Here is a 19595-nt window from a genome sequence, read left to right on the forward strand (position 1 = left end):
CTACCTGATTAGGAGAAAACTAAAATTTTGTCTTCTAAAAGCAAGCATACCTTATATGGCATTAAATCCAATGGATTAAACATACCAAAAAAATCAGCTTTTCATAAATCTGTGCTTTAGTTCATTTTCCATAGATGACCATATGAGGGATGCAATATTCCTTATGGGACCCTGCAAATATTTCAAGTCAAGTATTAGACAATATCTTTAGTATTAGAAACTTCTGGTTTCATTTAAAATGACACAGATGTTTTCAAAATCAATGCATATTTCTAAAAAGGTGAAGGACATTAGAGTGCATGTTCAAGAGAGAAGGAAAACACAATAGCTAAGTGCATTGTAGTTGATCCTTTTTGAAGATTTTGAAGATTTGCTGGCTTTAACCAGGAGCACCTGCAGAGTTTTTCCATTACAGGACATGCTCTGAAAGGTTGGTGTTCAAAGGTGTCTAACAACCCTTCCAGGTAACACTGTAGAAGGCCATACATCATACACAGAGCCTCCGTACACTTGATGCTTCTCAACAACTATATGTGAAAGCAAAAAAGCTCACCTAATGTTTCTCTCTAAGTGGACATCTGTTAAAACAATGCTTGTTTGCTTGTGATGCAGAAGTGCTTCACAGTTTATGGCACTGGGAAAAGGGCAAGAAAAACATTTGTGATATCTCTTACAGTTTGAAACATTTAATGGAATCTTGAAAAGATCCCATTCATGCGTAGTATCAACAGGTGTGACCCTTTCTCTTGCATGGATTTAAATCCCTGCCATTAATCTCAATCCCTGTCTCTGCTCAGTCTGATTTCATCACATGGAGGAATAACCTGTGATGATAAAAAGCAGTTTGTGCGAAGTGAATGAAATGACCATATTGTCAGGGATTTTACTGTAATTTATACCATATGAAAATTTGCCCTTTGGGGACCGTAAATCAGTTCAGATCTGTAGGGTTAGCCTACCCTAAACACAAAGATAAAAGAAGTGGTGTGAACTCTTCCAGGTATTAAAAAAAGAAATTCCTGGGGGACTGTTAACTGGAAACAGCTGCTTTAAAAATGAGCTCAGAGCTGTCCCTGCAAGGTTTTCAGGCTTACATAGCAATTCACAGTCAAAGTATTAGTAATAGCAAATTTCTCTCCTCTTTTCACAGTCTGAGGAAATGTAACAACTTTCAAGTTGCTTTTGCAGTCACTGTATGAATTTATTTACTTCGGATCTTTATATTTTCATTGGAAACTGTTTTCTTTCAGCTGGGCTTACTGAGAAATCTGAAAATGTGGCGAAACCGGGGACATGCTGTGCCTCTTGTAAGGAATTTCATCAAATAAAGCAGATGGTTTTACAACTGAAGCAAAAGGTAAGAACACTGATCAGCCATGTCTTTACCAGACCTGCACGTTTTATGGCAACTGAGGTTAAATTTAAGTGTTTGGAGCTGTCACTGCCTGTGGCAGAGACTGTGGCTCTTGTGGCCATAAAGATGATGGCAATATATTTTTAAATCATGTTGGAATGGCGTCTCTTCTTTATGCTTCTGTATTGCTTGTAAGCAGATTGCTAACCAAGCTCATGGAGCTGTGTTACCAAGCTCATGGTAACAGAGTCTGCCAAACTCCCATTCCAGTCTGAGGCCAGGTTTCTTGGCAATCTGTGCTGGCCTCAGCTTTTCATTCATTCTAAATGCACAAGATTTTGGACTTGATCCACCTTTAGTACAAGCAAGTGCAAGACATTCTGCAGATGCCACAACATGGGAGAAAATGATCTTGCATTAATGGGATGCTGATACAGGATTCTTCCCAATTAGGAGGTATATGGCTAAATAAAACCACCACTAAGCTTTGATTCTCTTACAAAGAAAAACCCTCGGCCCTAACCTCTTTCATTTTCACCTTTGTCCTTACAAGTAGACAATAATGCACTTAAAAACTTGTCCTGGCCTTTAACTTTAATTGCTCCTGTAAGTGGCCTCCTTTTGCACTTAATGAGGATTGAATTAACTCAGAGACTCAGAATTTGGAGAGGCAGGTGTAGGTATTCAGGTGTAATTCCTTTTCTGGTAACATCACCTTCAAACATTCAGGCTTTCTTAAATTGAAATGTTCTGCAGGAATATTCTCAACAATTCTTGTTGACAGGCTGTAATTATTTCACCCAGGGTGCTCGTTTAGTTTCATTGTGTCAAAACACAATTTGGTGTTTTCACTTGTTTCATTTAATGTTATTCATTCAATGCAATTTATATTAGGAAGAAAGACGTCTACTTCACTTAAATGAAATATACTGAATTTAGAGATACTCTTTATCTCAAAAATCTCAGAATGTCATGTTTTCCTTCTGGATCAGCAGGGAGAGGAATGTGGAAGTGGCAGAATTTCATGTGCGATGGAGATTCTGATTTTCAAATAGTAGCAGACAGGTTAAAAAAGAATCCTTTCTTTTTAGTGTCTGTTTGTCCAGCTGCAGTCTGTGATGCTGAGCAGGCTCACACTGACCTCTAGGAAGGGATCTGGGTCACGCTGTTGGCCAAGTCTTTTGCTGCGAGAACTGATGGAAACCAATGGCCTGAATCAGTAAAAAGTTTTTTGTGTCCAACTTCCACTGTTAGATGCCTGTTTTCAAATCTCACTCCTGGAAAACTAAGACCATCAATACCTGACACTGTGAGCACTTGTACAGTAGCTGCAGCCAAACTAAGCAGCTCACTCTTGCTTCATAGCCAAGTCCTGTCATGGTCTACAGCTTAAATTTCCCCTAAGTATCTTCCTAGTGGGAATTCATTTATTTGGCATCCTCAGAGGGAGCCCCGGGTTGTGCCTCACACAGACAGGGCTGGAAGAGGTGGTCTCTGATACCCTCAGCATTTTTTATCCCACGGTGAGGAGACCTAACCTCATGCTGCTTCTCTGCCCACAAGGAGATGGACCCTTGTGTTTCACCAGCTGCTTCTCCTGGCCAAGTTCTTCGGGGGAGGATGTCTCTTAATATCTGTGTTTGAAGCTGTTCTGGTTTGCACAGAAAAATTCACTTCTGTCTGCCAGAGACACAGTTTATGGGAATGAGTCTTCAGTTTTGTGGTTAAGGCTTTCAGATTTTATGAACTTTATGCAAAATTATGTTTAGCAGAAGAGCCTGTGAAGGATCCAATCCAGCAAACTCTACAATTGGGAACTGGTGTATGCTTCTGGAAGTGGGAGGTGTGGATTTGTGTCTCCTTCAGAAAGGACAGGGTGAACGCAAGTCCTGCTACCTCTGGTGATGGCACCAATACCTTTTTGGAGGATTGCAACATCCATGAAAGGATACAGGAAAAGGTAGTTCTAGGATCAGGAACAGAAAGTCACTTTGCATGGTTAACCCAGTTGGATGCACTGTTCCTAGATACTAGGGAACTGTGGGCAGTCCTTTGTTGATCTCAGACCTTGCTGGAAGGAAGAAGAATGGAAAGCTGAAAAACTGGGGAAATGTATCTAACATGCTGACACTCAGCCAACAATTTAAAACAACAAAAAAAAAAAACAACCACCAAGTAAGCTGGATCCTATTACAGAGACGTGTTTAATTAGAAAACCATGTTCCAGATCACTTCTGTCAAGCACTGTCAAAGTCACCTAAACCACACATCTCCTAGAAACTACTCAAAACTCCAGATGCAGCATGCAACACAGCATATGGGAGTCTTGGTTTTAATACTCTCTTTCTTTAAAATTTACCCTCACTAATATTTGCATGCACATGGAAAGCAAAAAAAAATATTTTCCAAGGGCCATTAAGATTTGGAGCTGTGGACAGAGAAAGCCAAGGTCACTCTGGAAGATGATCCTGGTTCAGTTAAAAGGTGAAATAGAAATTAGGCCAGTGAGTATAGCCAATCCCAAAGAGGATGTGAGTCAACATCAAAAACAAATGGCTTGGCCCCAGTGCATGTAACAACCATTTTCTGGCCAGAAGATATCAAAGAGCAGTGAGCTAGACCAGAGACTGGGTATTTTGGCACTCTCAGTGTATGCCTCGGGTCCATCTGACTCAGTGGGGAAGCATGTGTAGATGCTTTCACAGCAGCTATCTGATCTTTTTTTTAAACTTAGTTATTACAACAGCCTTGTTGGCAGGAACAAGTCAATATTTAAGCAACAGAAAAGAACACACTTTCAAATCCTATTCATGATAAATCTTTAAGTTATATTCATGGCAAGGACTAATACTAAGTGATGTCTATTTATTAGCTGAGATAGCTATACATCTCCAAAACAGGATCTGGTAGTAAATTTAAGTACAAGCTCTAAAGGGGACATCAATTAAGCTGTCACCCAACTGTGCACACCCTTAAGGAGAAATACTCACTGACGTTAAGGAGAAGCACTCACTGATGACACTGAAAATATTCTCACAAAAACTGCCTGGAAAATCCAGCGCTTTTAGGTAGTCACACTATTTAACTCCTTCTTGGTTTAAGCATGGCAGCATTAGCACTGCAGAGCCCTTGACTAGAGTCACATAGTGAAGGTTTTGCAGCACGATGATCCTTGCAACCATTCCATACATGTCCAGTCAGGACCCTCCTTTGGACAGGACCTTGCACCAGGAAACAAAACTTTAAAGTGTGCTGACCAGAGCTGTGCAGTTGACCTCCCCATGCTGGTCCCTGGCAAGTATGGCTGTGAGAGCTCCCAGCTACTGAATCTTCCTCTTTAGCCCCAGGCATAAGGTACTGTGACCCATGGAGGAGCCTTTCCAGCGGTCCCACACTTTGTTGTGTGCTACAATGGCTGGGATGTTGGCTGAGAAAGCTGCAGGATCATTAGTAGACAAAGCAGATGTTTTTCCTTGTAAAACCACAGATGACAGTCCAGCCCAAAGCAGTAGGTGTGCTGGATCCCCATTTTTTATGTGAGCAGATTCATAGGAGTAAGCTCATAAGAAACACCCTGTGGGGCTTCTGTGATGTGCTGACTTCATCCAGTCACTGATTTCTGTGGGGGTGGACAGACTCTACCAAATTCTTGTAAGACTTACATCACTTGATTTGTCTTTAGTGCATCTTGTGTTTGAAACAGCAATGTTCTCCAAAACCTGAGTAACAAATGACTGATAAATCTTTGTATTCCTGTCATCGCGTTTTGAATTGCACTCTGAAAAATCAAACTGGTGTTTCGGAAACACCACCATGAACTGTCTTAATATTTCTAACTTTTTAAGTCTTTTTTCCCCTCACTTTTGCTTCCCTCAGAACTGTTCTGTGCATCCAGACACCAAACTACAAGCATCACTGGCTGCCCTTAAAGTGCATACTTAAGTAATAACTTGACAAAAGAAATTTGCCCAGTTATAGGGTGTACTGCAAGTGCATAGCATTTTTTTTTCCTCTGTGTGTTACAAACATTAGGTTTGCACTAAGGCCAGAAGCATGTGCATCAAAAAATTACAGAAGAAAGCATGGATCTTGAGAACAGCCCTGCGCAGGGAATTCCAAAGAGCTGATTAAAAGCATTGACAGGTAGCAGGAGTCATCATGTATTTTATTTAATGAAGCTCTCCCAACAAATATTGCAGAATCCAGCATCACCACTGAACCAAATTCATTCAAGGAGCTACAGAGCTGACCCAGAAGTAGATCTGCCCCGGTATTGCTCAAATAACTCTTTGTTCCATTTGGCAGAGCAAAATTCCCAACTGTACATGCAGTCACCAGCCAGTAATAATCTTCTTTCCTCACTGCAAACCAGCTGCCTGCCTTGTCATCTCCCTTCAGCTGGATCTGGAGAGACAAAACATTTGCAGAATACTTCTAAATATGACAGAATCAAAGAATCACAGAATGGTTTAAGTTGTAAGGGCTCTTAAAGCTCATCCAGTTCCAACCCCCTGCCATGGGCAGGGACACCTTCCACTAGAGCAGGTTGCCCCAAGCCCCGTCCAGCCTGGCCTTGAACACTGCCAGGGATGGGGCAGTCACAGCTTCTCTGGGCAACCTGTGCCAATGCCTCAGCACCCTCATGGGGAAGAACTTGTCCCTCATATCTATCTAAATCTACCGTCATTCAGGTTAAAGCTATTCCCCCTTGTTCTATCCCTACCTCCCTGCCCTTGTTAAAAGTCCCTCTCCAGATTTCTTGTAGCCCCTTTAGGCACTGGAAGCTGCTCTAAGGTGTCCTCAGAGCCTTCTCTTCTCCAGGCTGAACTCCAACTCTCTCAGCCTCTCTCCATAGCAGAGGTGCCCCAGACCTCGGATCATCTTTGTGGCCTCTTCTGGACTTGCTCCAATAGCTGCATGTCTTTCTTATGCTGGCGACCCCAGAGCAACAAACCTGCTGAGGGCGTGCTCAATTCCAATGTCCATGTCACCAACAAAGGTGTTAAACAGTGAGAGACCCAACACCGATCCCTGAGGAATATCACTTGTCACTGGTCTCCACTTGGACATCGAGCTGTTGATTGCAAGTCTTTTGAGTGTGACCATCCAGCTAATTCCTTATGCACTGAGTGTTCCATCCATCATATGCATGTCTTCCCAATCCAGAGAAAGGATGTTGTGTGGGACAGTGTCAAATGCTTTGCACAAGTCCAGGTAGATGACATCAGTCCATCTTCTGTTATTCATCAATGCTGTAAACTCATTGTAGAAAAAAGAGTTTAACTATTAAATATATTCCATCTGGGCAGATTAATATTTCATGGGTAATTAAGGATCTGATGTAAGTGATAATGACATTTTAAACTACAGTGTGCAATTCTCCTGACATTCTCACTTACTTTAGCTTTGTGTTTCTATGCAGAGCAGATCCACACATCTGTCAGGTTAAACAGTAGGCTTACAGGGCCAGATACACAAAGGATTGGGCGCTGTCGCTGAAACCTATGAAAAGTTACAGGCTGTGCAGAAACTGAGAACTCAGCTATCTGAGCTAATGTTGTCCTGAGAAAGAGCAGTAAATGAGCAGAGAAAACTTTAAATAAGGAAAAAGTTTTCCTAAGAACATCCAAGCAGCTATAAGACAAGTTTTTGACAACATGCTGCTGTATGTCTCCTGAATTTCTCCTGCCCTCCATTTGGATTGAATTGCAGTATTTCCACAGTGGCTTGAAAAGCGAACAGCCTTAAACGGTAACATTTTTTTTCTGATTATTTCAGTGAAGGATATGATTAAACATTTTGTATTTTGCTGGAGAACATAAATATGCTGTTTGTCCACATGAAAGCTTAACCAAGAATGTAATTTATCCAGCTGAACGGTGAAGGGCTTACACTGATTTTTGGTTTTGGCAGGTTGCTTTTCTACCAAATAATGCTGCTGATCTTAGCAAGCAGATCACTGGTGAAAAAGTGCTTGCATCTAATGCATATATCCCTGGCCCCCCAGGCCAGCCTGGCCAACCAGGCCCTCCAGGTAAGATACAGACGAGAGAGACATGAATGTGCAATAGTACTATGAATAAAGGTCATATGCACATCTTTTAGTGTGATCAGATTTAATGTGTTTCATATTTTGATTGTTATAATTATATTTGTGTTTGTGCTAAATTTAAAAACTTTCTGGTCATTATGGCCAGCCTCTGCCAACTGTCGAACATCATCCATTGTGTCTTAGTCTCCATGTGTTTTTTGGCATGCAACCTGTGTTTGTCCTGTATGTGTTAAATTTCTCCCTCTCCCTGGGATATCTCACCTGCTTCAATTGCCATTTCCTGCATATTAAATCTGTCTTAAAACACTCTCCATTTCATTTCAGGAATGCCTATTGCTTTAGCTCACTATCATTAGTAAAACAGAAAATGTGCTTTCAGTTTGTGGGGCTTGGTGCCAGCTCTTCCATTTTAACTCATTTGGTTTTGCAAGGATTCATTTGGTGTTTTTAGGTTGTATTCCAGATTCAAAGGAATCTGAAAAGAAACATAAAACTCTACTCACACCTTCTTTGCTAAGGTATAGCTTGAAAAGTCATAAAAGCAGAGAACTCCTAAAGCTCTGACTTAAGCCAGACACCTTGCAACCAGTGATGCTAACAATTTTGCAAACTCTGTTGAATGCACATCTAATTTTGGGATAGCAATGACTCCAAGGAATTTTAGCACTGTGCTGGCTTTCAGGAGTATTCTCCAGAGGAGTAGCAGATATTCCTTACAAGGTTTTATTTACTTACAATCGAGCTGCACGCACATACACACACACATTTATTCCCACTTTTGCAGTCTTGCTTTGGTTTTGTGTCTTTATCTCATTTTCTTGAAGGATGAGTATCTTCAGTCTTCAGTATTTCAGAAGTGCGAGGACAATATGGTTAGAGATTCTGTCTCAGACTCTGCACTGTAAGTCCAACGTAGGCCTGACTCTGCAGGTCTTCCATGTGGCTCCCCCATGACTGAGCTCTCCAAGGTGCTGTAGAATGTTCTTTTCCACTTGAAAACCACTCCTGCTCACTTCCTGTCTGCTCTGCTGCCAGCAACAGTGCTGCTGGATCTCTAGGAGTCTGAGGTTCAAAACTGAACTTGATTTTACTCCTTTTGAAAACCCTAACTATATGTATTCTGTCCTGCTGAACCCTTTCTACTCTCTTTCATTTTATATGTGCTTCACATGCCTTCAGTATGAAGAAAAGTGCTTTCCCCTATTAAGCAATTCAGCGAGTGATACTTTAATGGCCTTTATATTGTGCAAATGTTGTTTCAGGTGCCAGATTTCCTTTTTTGCTTTTCATAGTGTTCCTCTTGAGCTAAACATACGTTTTGTGGCTTATGTGCTTCCTGAAAATTAACGTTCTCTGCTGAACCAGCAGAAGCTGAAAAGGATGTAAACCAAAATGGAATAACAGAGACTTTTTTGCCCCTAATACATGGGCTACCATACTGGACAAAAGAAAGATGCAACAGAAGAAGCAACCCACCACTGAAAAGGGCTTGCTTGCTTCTGTGCCAGTCATGCATAGTAGATGTCTTTGATCTAACATTCCTATGAGTTTTATGAGACTTGTTCCTTTCTTCTTATATGGCATTGCTGCTTTTCATTCCCACTCTGTGTCCGTAATCACCTGACAGTCTTGGCTTCCTTGTATATACAAGGTTTAATTGTTTTCTGAACATCTCTTGTAGCTACTGTGACAAGGAGTTATACAGTCTCAGATGATTGCTGTGTTGGCTGTTCTGTTATGGATTTGGGTGTCTTAAGGCAACCAGTTCATTGGGTGGTTCAAAAAAATGGTCAGTCCCCACTGCTTGCACTGATCAAGTGTCCTGACGGCTTTTCCTAAGGAGGTAACCTTTGCTGTTGATTGCAGGGGCGCCAGGACCAAAAGGGAGTCAAGGAGTTCCTGGGTCACCTGGACCTCCCGGACAGCCAGGACCCCGCGGATCAATGGGACCTATGGGCCCATCTCCAGACATATCACACATTAAGCAGGGCAGACGGGGCCCCGTGGTCAGTACTCTTATCTCCCATTGTGGATTGCACAATTGGCCTTAGCTGCACAGCTGCTGATGTCCCTGCAAACACTTTCTTTTCTTTTGCAGGGTCCACCAGGAGCCCCAGGGAGAGATGGCAGCAAGGTGAGGAGAGGTACTGTTTTTCATAATGTGGGCACATGTACATGTGAAGTGCAGGTTTGCTAGAGAGACCCTCTGCAAGATTGTAGTCACATCCTTTTACCATCTCATTTCCTTTATTAAGCTGCAAACATCCTGTTGTCTCATCCGTTCATGTCTTCCTTCTGCTATTTTGTATTTGCCATTCCTTAAGCCTGGGAAACAGCCCTGCCAGGCTCTGTGTCCAGCAGCTTCCTTTCCTTTCTGTGCTGCTTTTTTACCTTTTACATGAAGAAATGTTGATGCTTTACCCATTTCATTATATTAATTTCTCCTGTTAAAGGGTTTGCTTGTTGCAGTCTAAGAGAAATACTAGAAGTGCCCAACTCTGTTGCCACTAGAATTAGCAGCAATTTCCTTGCCTTCCTCCTTCACTTTCTTTTTCTGAACAAGTGTACAATGATGATTCTAGATCTAGGGACAGTTAAGTAAAGAAACTGGCAGAGGCAAACTGTGATTTTTTTTTTCGTTTCCTTTTGTCACAACAAAGTAATTGAGGTGGTATTGATTACAGGGGGAGCGAGGTGCACCAGGACCAAAAGGGATACCTGTAAGTATTGCTCAGAAGAATTTCCACAACAGAATGATGCTGACTACATACAAGTCAGCTGAAAGGAAAACAAACAAACAAAGAAATCTCATGTAAAAAAAACAGTGAAAGATACTTTACATGCACAGAAAATATTATTGGAAAGAAAGTAATTACCTGTTTTCATCCAAGTGTTTTTGCCTACACACCTCTTCCCTTGCTGGGTGGTCACTGAAGGCAACAAGTACACCTCTGCCCTACAACAGCAGTAGGACATCCTCAGAAGGCAGGAGCGTGAGATCCCATGTAGAGTATAAGTTAGTACAGTTCTGTCACTGCTCTTTATGGGAGTTTGAGCCCTGGAACCTGGAATCCTGCCCCTCATCTCTCTCTAGGCTTTGGGAAGCTATAGGCTTTGAGCAAGACATCAGGAAAAGGATGAATATTTACAATCTTTTTTCAAGTTATATTGTTTAAAAATCTATTTATTACGGTGTTTTCTCAGTCATGGAATGGATTTTTACAGGTGTGTCCAGCAGGATGTCCTCAGTATTAAACAGTGTACTTTACTGTGTGAAGTCATCTAAAAAGAGATGATGATTTTCCAAAATCAGTTAAAACCAGATGGCTACTCTCTGCATTGTAATTGCCAATATTTTTAGTAACTGATGGACAGCAGCAAGGTTACCATATTGAAATTACACTTTTCAAATACTAGCATTCTTAAGAAAATATTTAAAGAGATAATAATTGTTGATTGATAAGTCATTCTAGGTGTGTAATTTCTATCAGTTTAACAAGAAGGAACACAAGAAACCAAGATTTATCTCCTCTGTTCCCATGAGGAGAACCTTCATAATATGTTAAGATAATCTTAGGAGGCAGAGATAGCAAAGGAATTGTTAAGTAACTGAAGGTCTGAGCCTCTTATAAATGTAAATTACTCTGTCTGCAAAAACATTTGCCTTCTTTTGAAAACTGTTGCCTGAACCAACTGATTCAAAACCAGAGCATTAACATTTGGGAATTGATATGAAGCAGTATTATACTGGGTTATCCCTGCAAGAGTAATTATATCAACCTGTTTGAAAACTCTGAGGCCGAAGTGGGTTATTATTTCTGACTGTGCCTTGTGACTGCAGGGCCCACCAGGTTCATTTGATTTCCTGTTGCTGATGATGGCAGACATCAGAAATGACATCGCTGAGCTGCAAGAGCGAGTATTTGGACACAGGACTCATTCATCAACAGAGGAATTTCCATTACCTCAGGAATTTACAAACTATCATGATACAGTAGATTTTGGATCTGGAGAAGACTACAAACCAAGGGCAGAACCCAGAGACTCCAGGATACAGAAGGCAGCCCATCCTTAGCTACGCCTACTGAAAAAATAGAGCCCCTTCAGTATAAAAATGCACTGACAATGTAAAATATATATATATACTTATATATATATTATTTCCCAATTTTCTCTCTGCTTTTCCCCAACCATGCTGCCTGTACTGTAGCTTTCCAGATTCATGGTAGCCTCCTTGTAGTAATTCCATACTGTCAAGCCTGCACTGTGCATTGTACTAGATTGTCAAGAAAAACTTCTTAGTGTATAATACAATTCAGGCATGCTCTAGGATTAACTAGACCACAGCATTTCATCTGCCTACTTTGCATTATATGTCCAAATGACCCAGTACCCAAATTTTGCCAGGGATAGATATGTAGCTGAACACTATCCCTGAATGACACTAATAATGAAAACCTTGGTCCACGATTACTTTATACATGTAAACATATTGCATCACTGAACTCAAGTCTCCACCTACTGTCCCCAGGCTTAGGACAGTGTCTTAGGAGAAGTGGATCCCTGTTTCACAGCATAGGCCACAGGCTAGCTGTAAGTGAGGTATCTTCTTCTATTATGCTCCCACATGACAGAAAAAGGCAAAAAAAAAAAGTGAAACAGTGATACAAGGGCACTACTTCCTGATGGGGAAATTATTTATCTTTGTGTTGCTATTGTTCAAAAAGAGTCAAAAAGATAGACCACTACTTTTCCTTTACCACTCACCCGCTACTGAGTGTGAAGGCCAGTTCCCTTCCTCAATAGATTCATGCTGGAAACATTACACAAAGATGAGCAAGAGAATAGGGGATGTATAAAGCAGGAACACCAATTGTAAGTGAGTCAAGTAGGCTTACTGGCAAGTACAAAACCAATCCCAGCCTTGCAGAAAGAGTCAGAGTGTGACTTCCTGTGGGTGCATGTCTTCCTTGGTGAAATGCTGAAGTCCAGGTGAAACAAGACCAGAGAGAGGCCTCATGTTTGCAAAGAGCTTCCATCTGTTTCCTCCCTCTGCTGTATCAGAGCAACCTAAATTGCATTCACAGAGCTGGAACACAATGTTGCAGTGTATTTGGCTGGGTTGTACAGGGAGTATGAGTAGGAGCAGGAGTGCAAATGACAGAACACTTCAACTGGTACAAGGATGGCTAAGGTGAGGTACTGCACATGGGATCCCATATTTGTGAAGAGGGATGAGCAAGAGTGCCCTTTTTTTACACTGGAAAATTGGATGCACAAGTTAGATCATACCTCATGGATGATGTATGTTACCATTTCTTTTGGATTATGACAGCTGCTGAGGACTTTGCCATGCTTAGAAGATAAAGGAGTATATTAAGCACAAAACTTCTATGTTGTATCTGTGTAGCTGCTACTTTTACAGTATGTTTAGTGCTGGCTCACGTCCACGTTACAAATGAAAAGCAAAACCTTATTTTGCCATGTTTTTCAGGGCTTGTTCTAACAGAATACATATACATAAAAATACAAGGAGCCCTTTAAAGATAGCCTGTAAAGGTTTGGATTCCCTTCCATACTTCCAGGCCAAAAGACAGTTGGTGTAATCTCTACATCACCAGTACAAGTTATGCTGTATAAACAGCTGGCTAGCTAGATCCTTCCTATCTTTCTTATATTATCTTAAGACAATGTGTTAATTCCTCTGATTGTTTCCCAACTTGTTACTATCACTATGCCACAAGCAAGGGCATTAGCTTTAAGACCCTTAATGTTCTGTATTCCTCTTCACACTATATGTATTTCAATATTTACAAAGCAATGACTAAGTCACTGGGATAGCTTAGCAAAAGTGGTAATGCTCTCATACTGTGGTCTTTGGGCTTCTCCTCTGGGAGGGGTTCTGCCAGCAGCTGCAGATCCAAGCAGTCTTGTGAACCACATAATAAAGACATCAGTAAGGCTTGGGGAAGGAAAAGACAGATGGTCTTATATGCAGCAGGCTGAAAGAAACCTCTAAGACAGCATAAATGGAGGCACTTGTTACTGATTTTCTTAATTTTACAAAGACAAATAGATAAAAGTAACATCATTCATGAATATGCAATTTTAAGTAAATTAAATGTCAAATGTTATATTTGTAACTCCTACAAATAATGTAACTCTTGCATATGTTTACCACCACACCCCACGACCTGCTGGATAAGGCTGATTCCCACTACAGCACTGTCAGCTGCAGGGTTTTTTTACCATCAGATACTGAAAAATGAGTTTGATGAATTGCTTCCTACACACCAACTAAATTCTGTTGACCCCTGATCACAAGAAGATGTGTTCTAAAAAAGGCACTTATTTTAGTTCTAAGCTCTGCTTTTCTAAATATAGAAAAATACCAAATGAGAAGTTCCTACAGTTTGACCATCAATCTCAGGGGTAGGTGACAGTTGCCCTGCTGAGCATAAGTATGGAAGGGAAACTCTAAGACTGGGCCAGGAAAGTAGATAAAATGCTTGCTTCACTATAAGCACAGTGTAAGCAGAAAAAGCTGTCCTACAGACTCTTTAAACATAGAACACGGCACATGTTCATACGCCTTTCTGAATGGGAACCTCAGAAACTTCCCTTTCTGGAGTCTGCATCACTGGTTTTCACAGTCTAGAGCTCAGTTTCCAACAGACATGCCTACTCCATCAAAACAGATGAAGGAAAGTGCCCCTTGGTTTTGTCCTTGTATTTCACCCTCCTCTTTCCAGACTCCCTGCTCCCAAGCTGTTGGCTGAGTCCCAGCAACAAGGAGGAGACATCATGGTAGAGATTAAATCCACCCAAGAAGACATAGGAATTCCTCCAGCAGGGAGAGTCCCTCAGAGGAGAACTGGCTGTGAAGGTTCAGCTTTCTGTTTGCATGCAGCTAATATCTTTGCATAAGCCTCTCCCATTCTATTCCTCACTCACTCTATGATAACTTTCATAACATGTTGTACCAGAAACATTTAATTAAGATTTCTGGATAAAGACACACAGATAGAAAAGTGCCATTTTCTTCAGCGTACCCAAAGCTTCATAAAGCCAGAGCAGGAATCATTTCCAGTCTTAAGTTAGTTACCTGGTAGCCAGGGAAGTCATTATCTTATAAATTATTTATTATTCTGTGGCTCCAAACATAACAAACTCTCCCAAGAATCCAAAATCAGAATGTAGAAACACATATATGCTCACGCCTACATTCATTACTTGGCTCATGCACAACTTTCTTTCATATAAATACTATGTATAATTTTATTAGAAAGAAATACTATTTTGATGTTAAGACATCAAGTTATAAGCAAAAGAATAATAAAAGAGTTTGTTATTTTATTAATATTAGAAATATATTTAATGGAAACATTTGCAAGAGTGTATAGTGATGGGAAAATGCTGACTGTTAATGAGTTTAACAAAATTATAAATCTTGGAAAATGTTTTCTTTCAACACTGTGTCAAATACATGCAGGATTAATCTTTCTTGCAATGTGGGGATACTGACACAGAATTCACAGGCTAAATCAGGAAAATGAGGAAAATTGATTGTACATGGAATTAAGGTAATGCCTGAAGTTATTGGTGGCATCACAGCTTGAGTAACCTTCTTCCTAGAAGTATTTCAGAGTTTATACTCTGAGCCCCAGAGAAGCAACAAAAGATGGGGGTGGGGCCCAAGAATTTGTAAATGTCACTAAAATCCATATGTTTGTTCCTATTACACATTCCAGTAACTATACAGTTCACTTTATTTATATATGAAATACTAAAATCTGTATAAAATGACTGTGATTTTATGCTGTATTCATAATAACAAAGATATTTTTTCTTACCCTGTTGGTAGCTGCTTTTGTTACAATCCCTCAAAACACAGAAATGTTGGCTTGAGGAAACAAATAGAAGAAAATCTCCTTACGCTGCTCTTCAGCATTTTTCTTGGAGCTGAATTACATTGCCAGGAGTACTGAAACAGAGAACCATAGATATATGAATAGCTTGGGTTGGAAAGGACCTTCAAAGTTCACCTAGTCCAACCCCCCAGCAATGAGCAGGAACATCATCAACTGCATCAGGCTGCCCAGAACCACATCCAACCTGGCCTTCAGGGATGGGGCATCCACCACCTGTCTGGGCAACCTGTGCCAGTGTTTTACACCCTCTTTGTAAAGAGTTCCTTCCTCACATCCAGCCTGAATCTCCCCTCTTCTAGTTTAAAACCATCACCCCTTTTCCTGTTGCATACAGGACCTGCTAAAAAGTCTCTCCCCATCTTTCTTACAGGCCCCTTGTAAGAACTGAAAGGCCACAATTACGGTCTCCCTGGAGTCTTCTCCAAGCTGAACAAGCCCAGCTCTCTCAGCCTTTCCTGATAGGAGAGGTGCTCCAGCCCTCTGATCATTTCTGTGGCCCTTCTCTGGACCCTCTCCCAACACATCCGTGTCTTTCCTGTACCGAGCACTGCAGAGCTGGACACAGGTGGGGTCTCACCAGAGCAGAGGGGCAGAATCGCCTCCCGTGACCTGCTGGCCATGCTGCTTTGGTGCAGCTGAAAATACAGTTGGCCTTCTGGGCTGCAAGCGCACGTTGCCCCCTCATACCAAATCTTTCGTTCACCAGTACTCCAAGTCCTTATGCACAGGGCTCTCAATCCCATTGCTCCCCAGCCTGTATCCATACTGGGGGTTTACCTTTTGCACTTGCTGAACCTCAGGTGGACATGAGCTCTTGCAGAACAGGGCTAGTTTGTGTAAATACGACAGACACACACCTCCACAATTATGTGGCAGCTCCTGCACCCTAGGAGGGCTTCTTGAGGTGAGATCCAGCCTTACCCCATGCTGCCGGTATACACAGCTCCTGCGCAGCATGGGGATGCGATACAGGGGTCTGAAGCACCACCGGTACTGGGGTGAAGGAGGGAGTAAGACAAAGACCCCATGAAGACAGTGTTCCGCACCCCATCATAGCCGCGGTGCGGGGCACCACGGAGACCGGCTGCCCTCCTTCCTCCTCTCAGAGCCCACCCTGCCCGGCCGCCGGCACGGCCTGGCCGCGGGTCCACCGTGTCGCCTCAGCGACAGCAACACGGCGCCGGCCCTGCCGCCCCGGAACTACAGCTCCCGTCGTGCAGCGCGGCAGGGCGGGGGCTGCCGGGCGCTGCATCCCACGGTGCCCCGCGGCGGAGAGTCGGGCTGGGCCGGGCCGCGCCGCGCCGGGCGGGACCGTGAGGGCGGCGGGATGCGTCTGTCGGTGCTGGCCGCCATCTCCCATGGCCGCGTGTTCCGGCACCTGGGGCTGGGCCCGCGGTCGCGCCTCGACCTGCTGCGCAACCTGGTGACGGCGCTGGTGCGGCACGAACGGATCGAAGCGCCCTGGGCGCGGGCCGACGAGATGAGGGGTTACGCCGAGAAGGTGAGCGGAGGGGACGGGACGGGACGGGACGGGGCTGAGGGGCGGCCCAGGGACCCTAAGGGCGCTGCCTGTTTTCTCCTGCAGCTTATCGAGTACGCCAAGCTGGGTGACACCAACGAGCGCGCCATGCGCATGGCAGACTTCTGGCTGACGGTAGGTGCCTACCCCCTTCCACTCCACATCCCTCTTCACCCCCTCCAGCCGCGGTGCTGGCGCTGAGTGTGCTGCCCCGCAGGAGAAGGACCTCATCCATAAGCTGTTCAAGGTGCTGGCACCCCGGTTCCAGCCCCACTCCGGCAACTACACCCGCATGCTGCATATTCCCAACCGGGATGGCCTTGACCGTGCCAAAATGGCAGTCATCGAGCTCAAGGGAAACCCGTTGCCACCGCTTATCCGCCAGCGCCGCGACAGCGAGAAGACGCTGCTCAACCAGCTCCTGAAGGGCTACAGGGAGGACATGCAGCAGGCGGCAGCCCCACAGGCCTCCGGGGGCACCCCGGTGTAGGCAGCCCCCTCTGCCCCTGGGTGCACAGGGACGGGGCTTGGCATCAGCAACCCATGCACCAACCAGCCTGTTGCTGTCCTGGAGTGTGTGGAGGCATGGTGTCCTCAAGGTTGATTACTACCCTTGAGTTGCCATGGTGGAAGCACAAGGTACTTGCTTCTTCGTGTGGTGTGAATAGTGTTGGCAAAGAGAAGGAAATCAAGCTGAGAGCCCTAATGGCTGATACACTCTCTGTAAATAAACTCTGTTCAAAAGTGGGTTTGCTTCTATTTCGGTTATATTCCTGTGCACATGAGTTGGTAACTTTCTGCAGAAAAACCCTCCAAGAAACTAACACAAAATGCAGCAAACAAAAAAAACCCCACACCACTAAACATGTCGGGTTCCTTCCTTGTTGAGTTTCACAAGACAAGAAAGTGATCCTGTATAGTAAGGTAGCTGTATGGAAAGATAAAAACCGTCAGGACGCTTGTTTTACACAGTACCATTTGTGTTTTAATGAATTCCAGTGAGAAATTAATAGGTGTGTGGTACTGTTGAAGCAGAAGAAAATGGTTAAAACTAGTAGAAGTGATACTCTGACAGACCTCAGTCTTTATGTTTCTAATGACCTTCAAGTTGGCCACCTTGCAATTGTTTGAACAGATGTTCTGTGACTCAAGAAGGTGAGCCAAACTTCTACTGCTGCAGAGCTTCCACATCATTCAAAGTCATAGAATAGTTTGGGTTGGAAGGGACCTTACAGATCACCTGATTCCAGCGCCCCCCTGCCATGGGCAGGGACACCTTCCACTAGAGCAGGTTGCCCTAAGCCCTGTCCAGCCTGGCCTTGAACACTGCAAGGGATGAGGCAGCCACAGCTCTGGGCAACCTATGCCAGTGCCTCACCACTCTCATGGTAAAGAACTTTTACCTCATATCGAATGTAAATCTGTCAGTTTAAAGCTGTTCCCTCTTGTCCTGTCACTACATACCCTTCTAAAAAGCCCGTTCCAGATTTGTAGACCCCCATTAGGTGCTGGAGGGATGCTTAGACACTTCTCCATGCCGAACAAGCCCAACTCTCTCAGTCTGATTCACAGGAGAGGTGCTTCAGCCCTTGGAGCATTTCTGTGGCCTCCCCTAGACTCGCTCCAACAGTTCCATGTTCGTCTTTTGCAGGGGGCCCCAGGGCTGGACACAGGACTGCAGGTGGGGTCACTTCCTTTGAGCTGCTGGTCATGCTGCTTTTGATGCAGCCGAGGATACGGTTGGTTTCTGAGCTGCTAGCACGCACTGAAGCTGGCTCATGTTGAGCTTCTCATCGTCCAACACCCCCATGTCCTTCTCCCCAAGGGCTGCTCTCAATCCCTTCTTCACCCAGACTGTATTTCTGCTGGGATTGCCCCAATCCAGGTGCAGGACCTTGTACTTGGCCTTGTTGAACTTCATGAGGGTGGTACTGGCCACCTTTCCAGCCTGTCAGGGTCCCTCTGGATGGCATCCGTTCCCTCCAGCATGTCAACTGCACCACACAGCTTGGTGTCATCAGCAAACTAGCTGAGGATGCATTAATTCCACTGTCCATGTTGCAGGCAACATTAAACAGGATCGGTCACAACACCAACCCCAATTCTGTGTTGAGGGTTTAACAAAATACTCAAGAATACCTTATGTATATTTCTTCCTTAAATTGGTTTTTCAGCCTTGTAAGCTGAATCCTACCTAGCACGTTACCAGCTATTGAAAACCCAGAGTACTGACTGTAGCCTCCTGTGTGCTTCATAAGCAGAGGTGCTGCTTGAGCTTTTCATTTCAGCATTTCAAGGCTGCTGCATACCAGGGAGGACAAAGGCAAGTGCTGTTTCATCTGCATAATTTCTCAGAATTCAGATTAGAAGTGTGAATGCTGTTTGATAAACCTACATCTATGTTACCTACCAGTTTATTTCAGATAGTTCAGCAGATTAACTTTTCTGTGGGACTGATGAGCATCTGAGAGATAGGATTTTAACCACTGAATGATCTTCTCTTTATCTGCCTGCTTTCTTAGAGGAGGAGAGGCAATAATTGTGAAACTGTTTTGGCAGAAAACTCAATGAATGATGAAGATATGTCAAAGGAGGAAGATGGCTGTGGCCCTCTAGTACTAGCTGAAAATACAGTGTTAAGCTCATGTTACCGTTTTCCAAACCATCCCTTTTGATCAAAGGACCCAGCAACAAGAGCAGGTAGAAATACATGTAGACAAATAAATGTGAAAATACTGA

The 19595-nt window shown here is 43.4% G+C and overlaps 2 protein-coding genes and 2 long non-coding RNA genes across 5 annotated transcripts in view; 2 read left to right on the top strand and 2 right to left on the bottom strand.

Annotated features, from left to right (window-relative positions):
* The window catches only part of CCBE1 (collagen and calcium binding EGF domains 1), a 97018-nt gene extending 85515 nt beyond the window's left edge, over positions 1–11503 (top strand). The window contains exons 6-11 of one of the 2 annotated variants that reach the window (XM_061469562.1): positions 1251–1357; positions 7268–7388; positions 9273–9412; positions 9505–9540; positions 10091–10126; positions 11248–11503. In XM_061469562.1, the coding sequence (XP_061325546.1) occupies positions 1251–1357; positions 7268–7388; positions 9273–9412; positions 9505–9540; positions 10091–10126; positions 11248–11481 (674 nt within the window). In that variant the 3' untranslated portion in view covers positions 11482–11503. Of the gene's footprint in view, positions 1–1250; positions 1358–7267; positions 7389–9272; positions 9413–9504; positions 9551–10090; positions 10127–11247 lie in introns of both variants that reach the window. The other variant, XM_061469563.1, reaches the window with a different exon arrangement.
* LOC133277596 (uncharacterized) lies at positions 3079–7268 on the bottom strand. The gene is made up of 2 exons (XR_009746255.1): positions 6078–7268; positions 3079–3421 (listed from the first exon to the last, which is right to left on the bottom strand). It is a non-coding gene; the product is annotated as an uncharacterized LOC133277596 (long non-coding RNA).
* Positions 11504–12153: 650 nt separating the features above from the next.
* LOC133277595 (uncharacterized) lies at positions 12154–16322 on the bottom strand. The gene is made up of 3 exons (XR_009746254.1): positions 16115–16322; positions 15260–15390; positions 12154–13335 (listed from the first exon to the last, which is right to left on the bottom strand). It is a non-coding gene; the product is annotated as an uncharacterized LOC133277595 (long non-coding RNA).
* A 279-nt stretch (positions 16323–16601) lies between these two features.
* MRPL17 (mitochondrial ribosomal protein L17) lies at positions 16602–17547 on the top strand. Its single transcript, XM_061469565.1, has 3 exons — positions 16602–16838; positions 16923–16991; positions 17074–17547. The coding sequence occupies exons 1-3, from the start codon at positions 16665–16667 to the stop codon at positions 17344–17346; spliced, it is 516 nt and encodes a 171-aa protein (XP_061325549.1). The 5' UTR covers positions 16602–16664; the 3' UTR covers positions 17347–17547.
* The last annotated feature ends 2048 nt before the right edge of the window (positions 17548–19595 follow it).

This window comes from Pezoporus flaviventris, unplaced genomic scaffold, assembly GCF_033815535.1.
Source record: "Pezoporus flaviventris isolate CSIRO_AGI_PZ_B2104156 unplaced genomic scaffold, CSIRO_AGI_Pfla_v1 ptg000057l, whole genome shotgun sequence".
Lineage (NCBI taxonomy): Eukaryota > Metazoa > Chordata > Aves > Psittaciformes > Psittacidae > Pezoporus > Pezoporus flaviventris.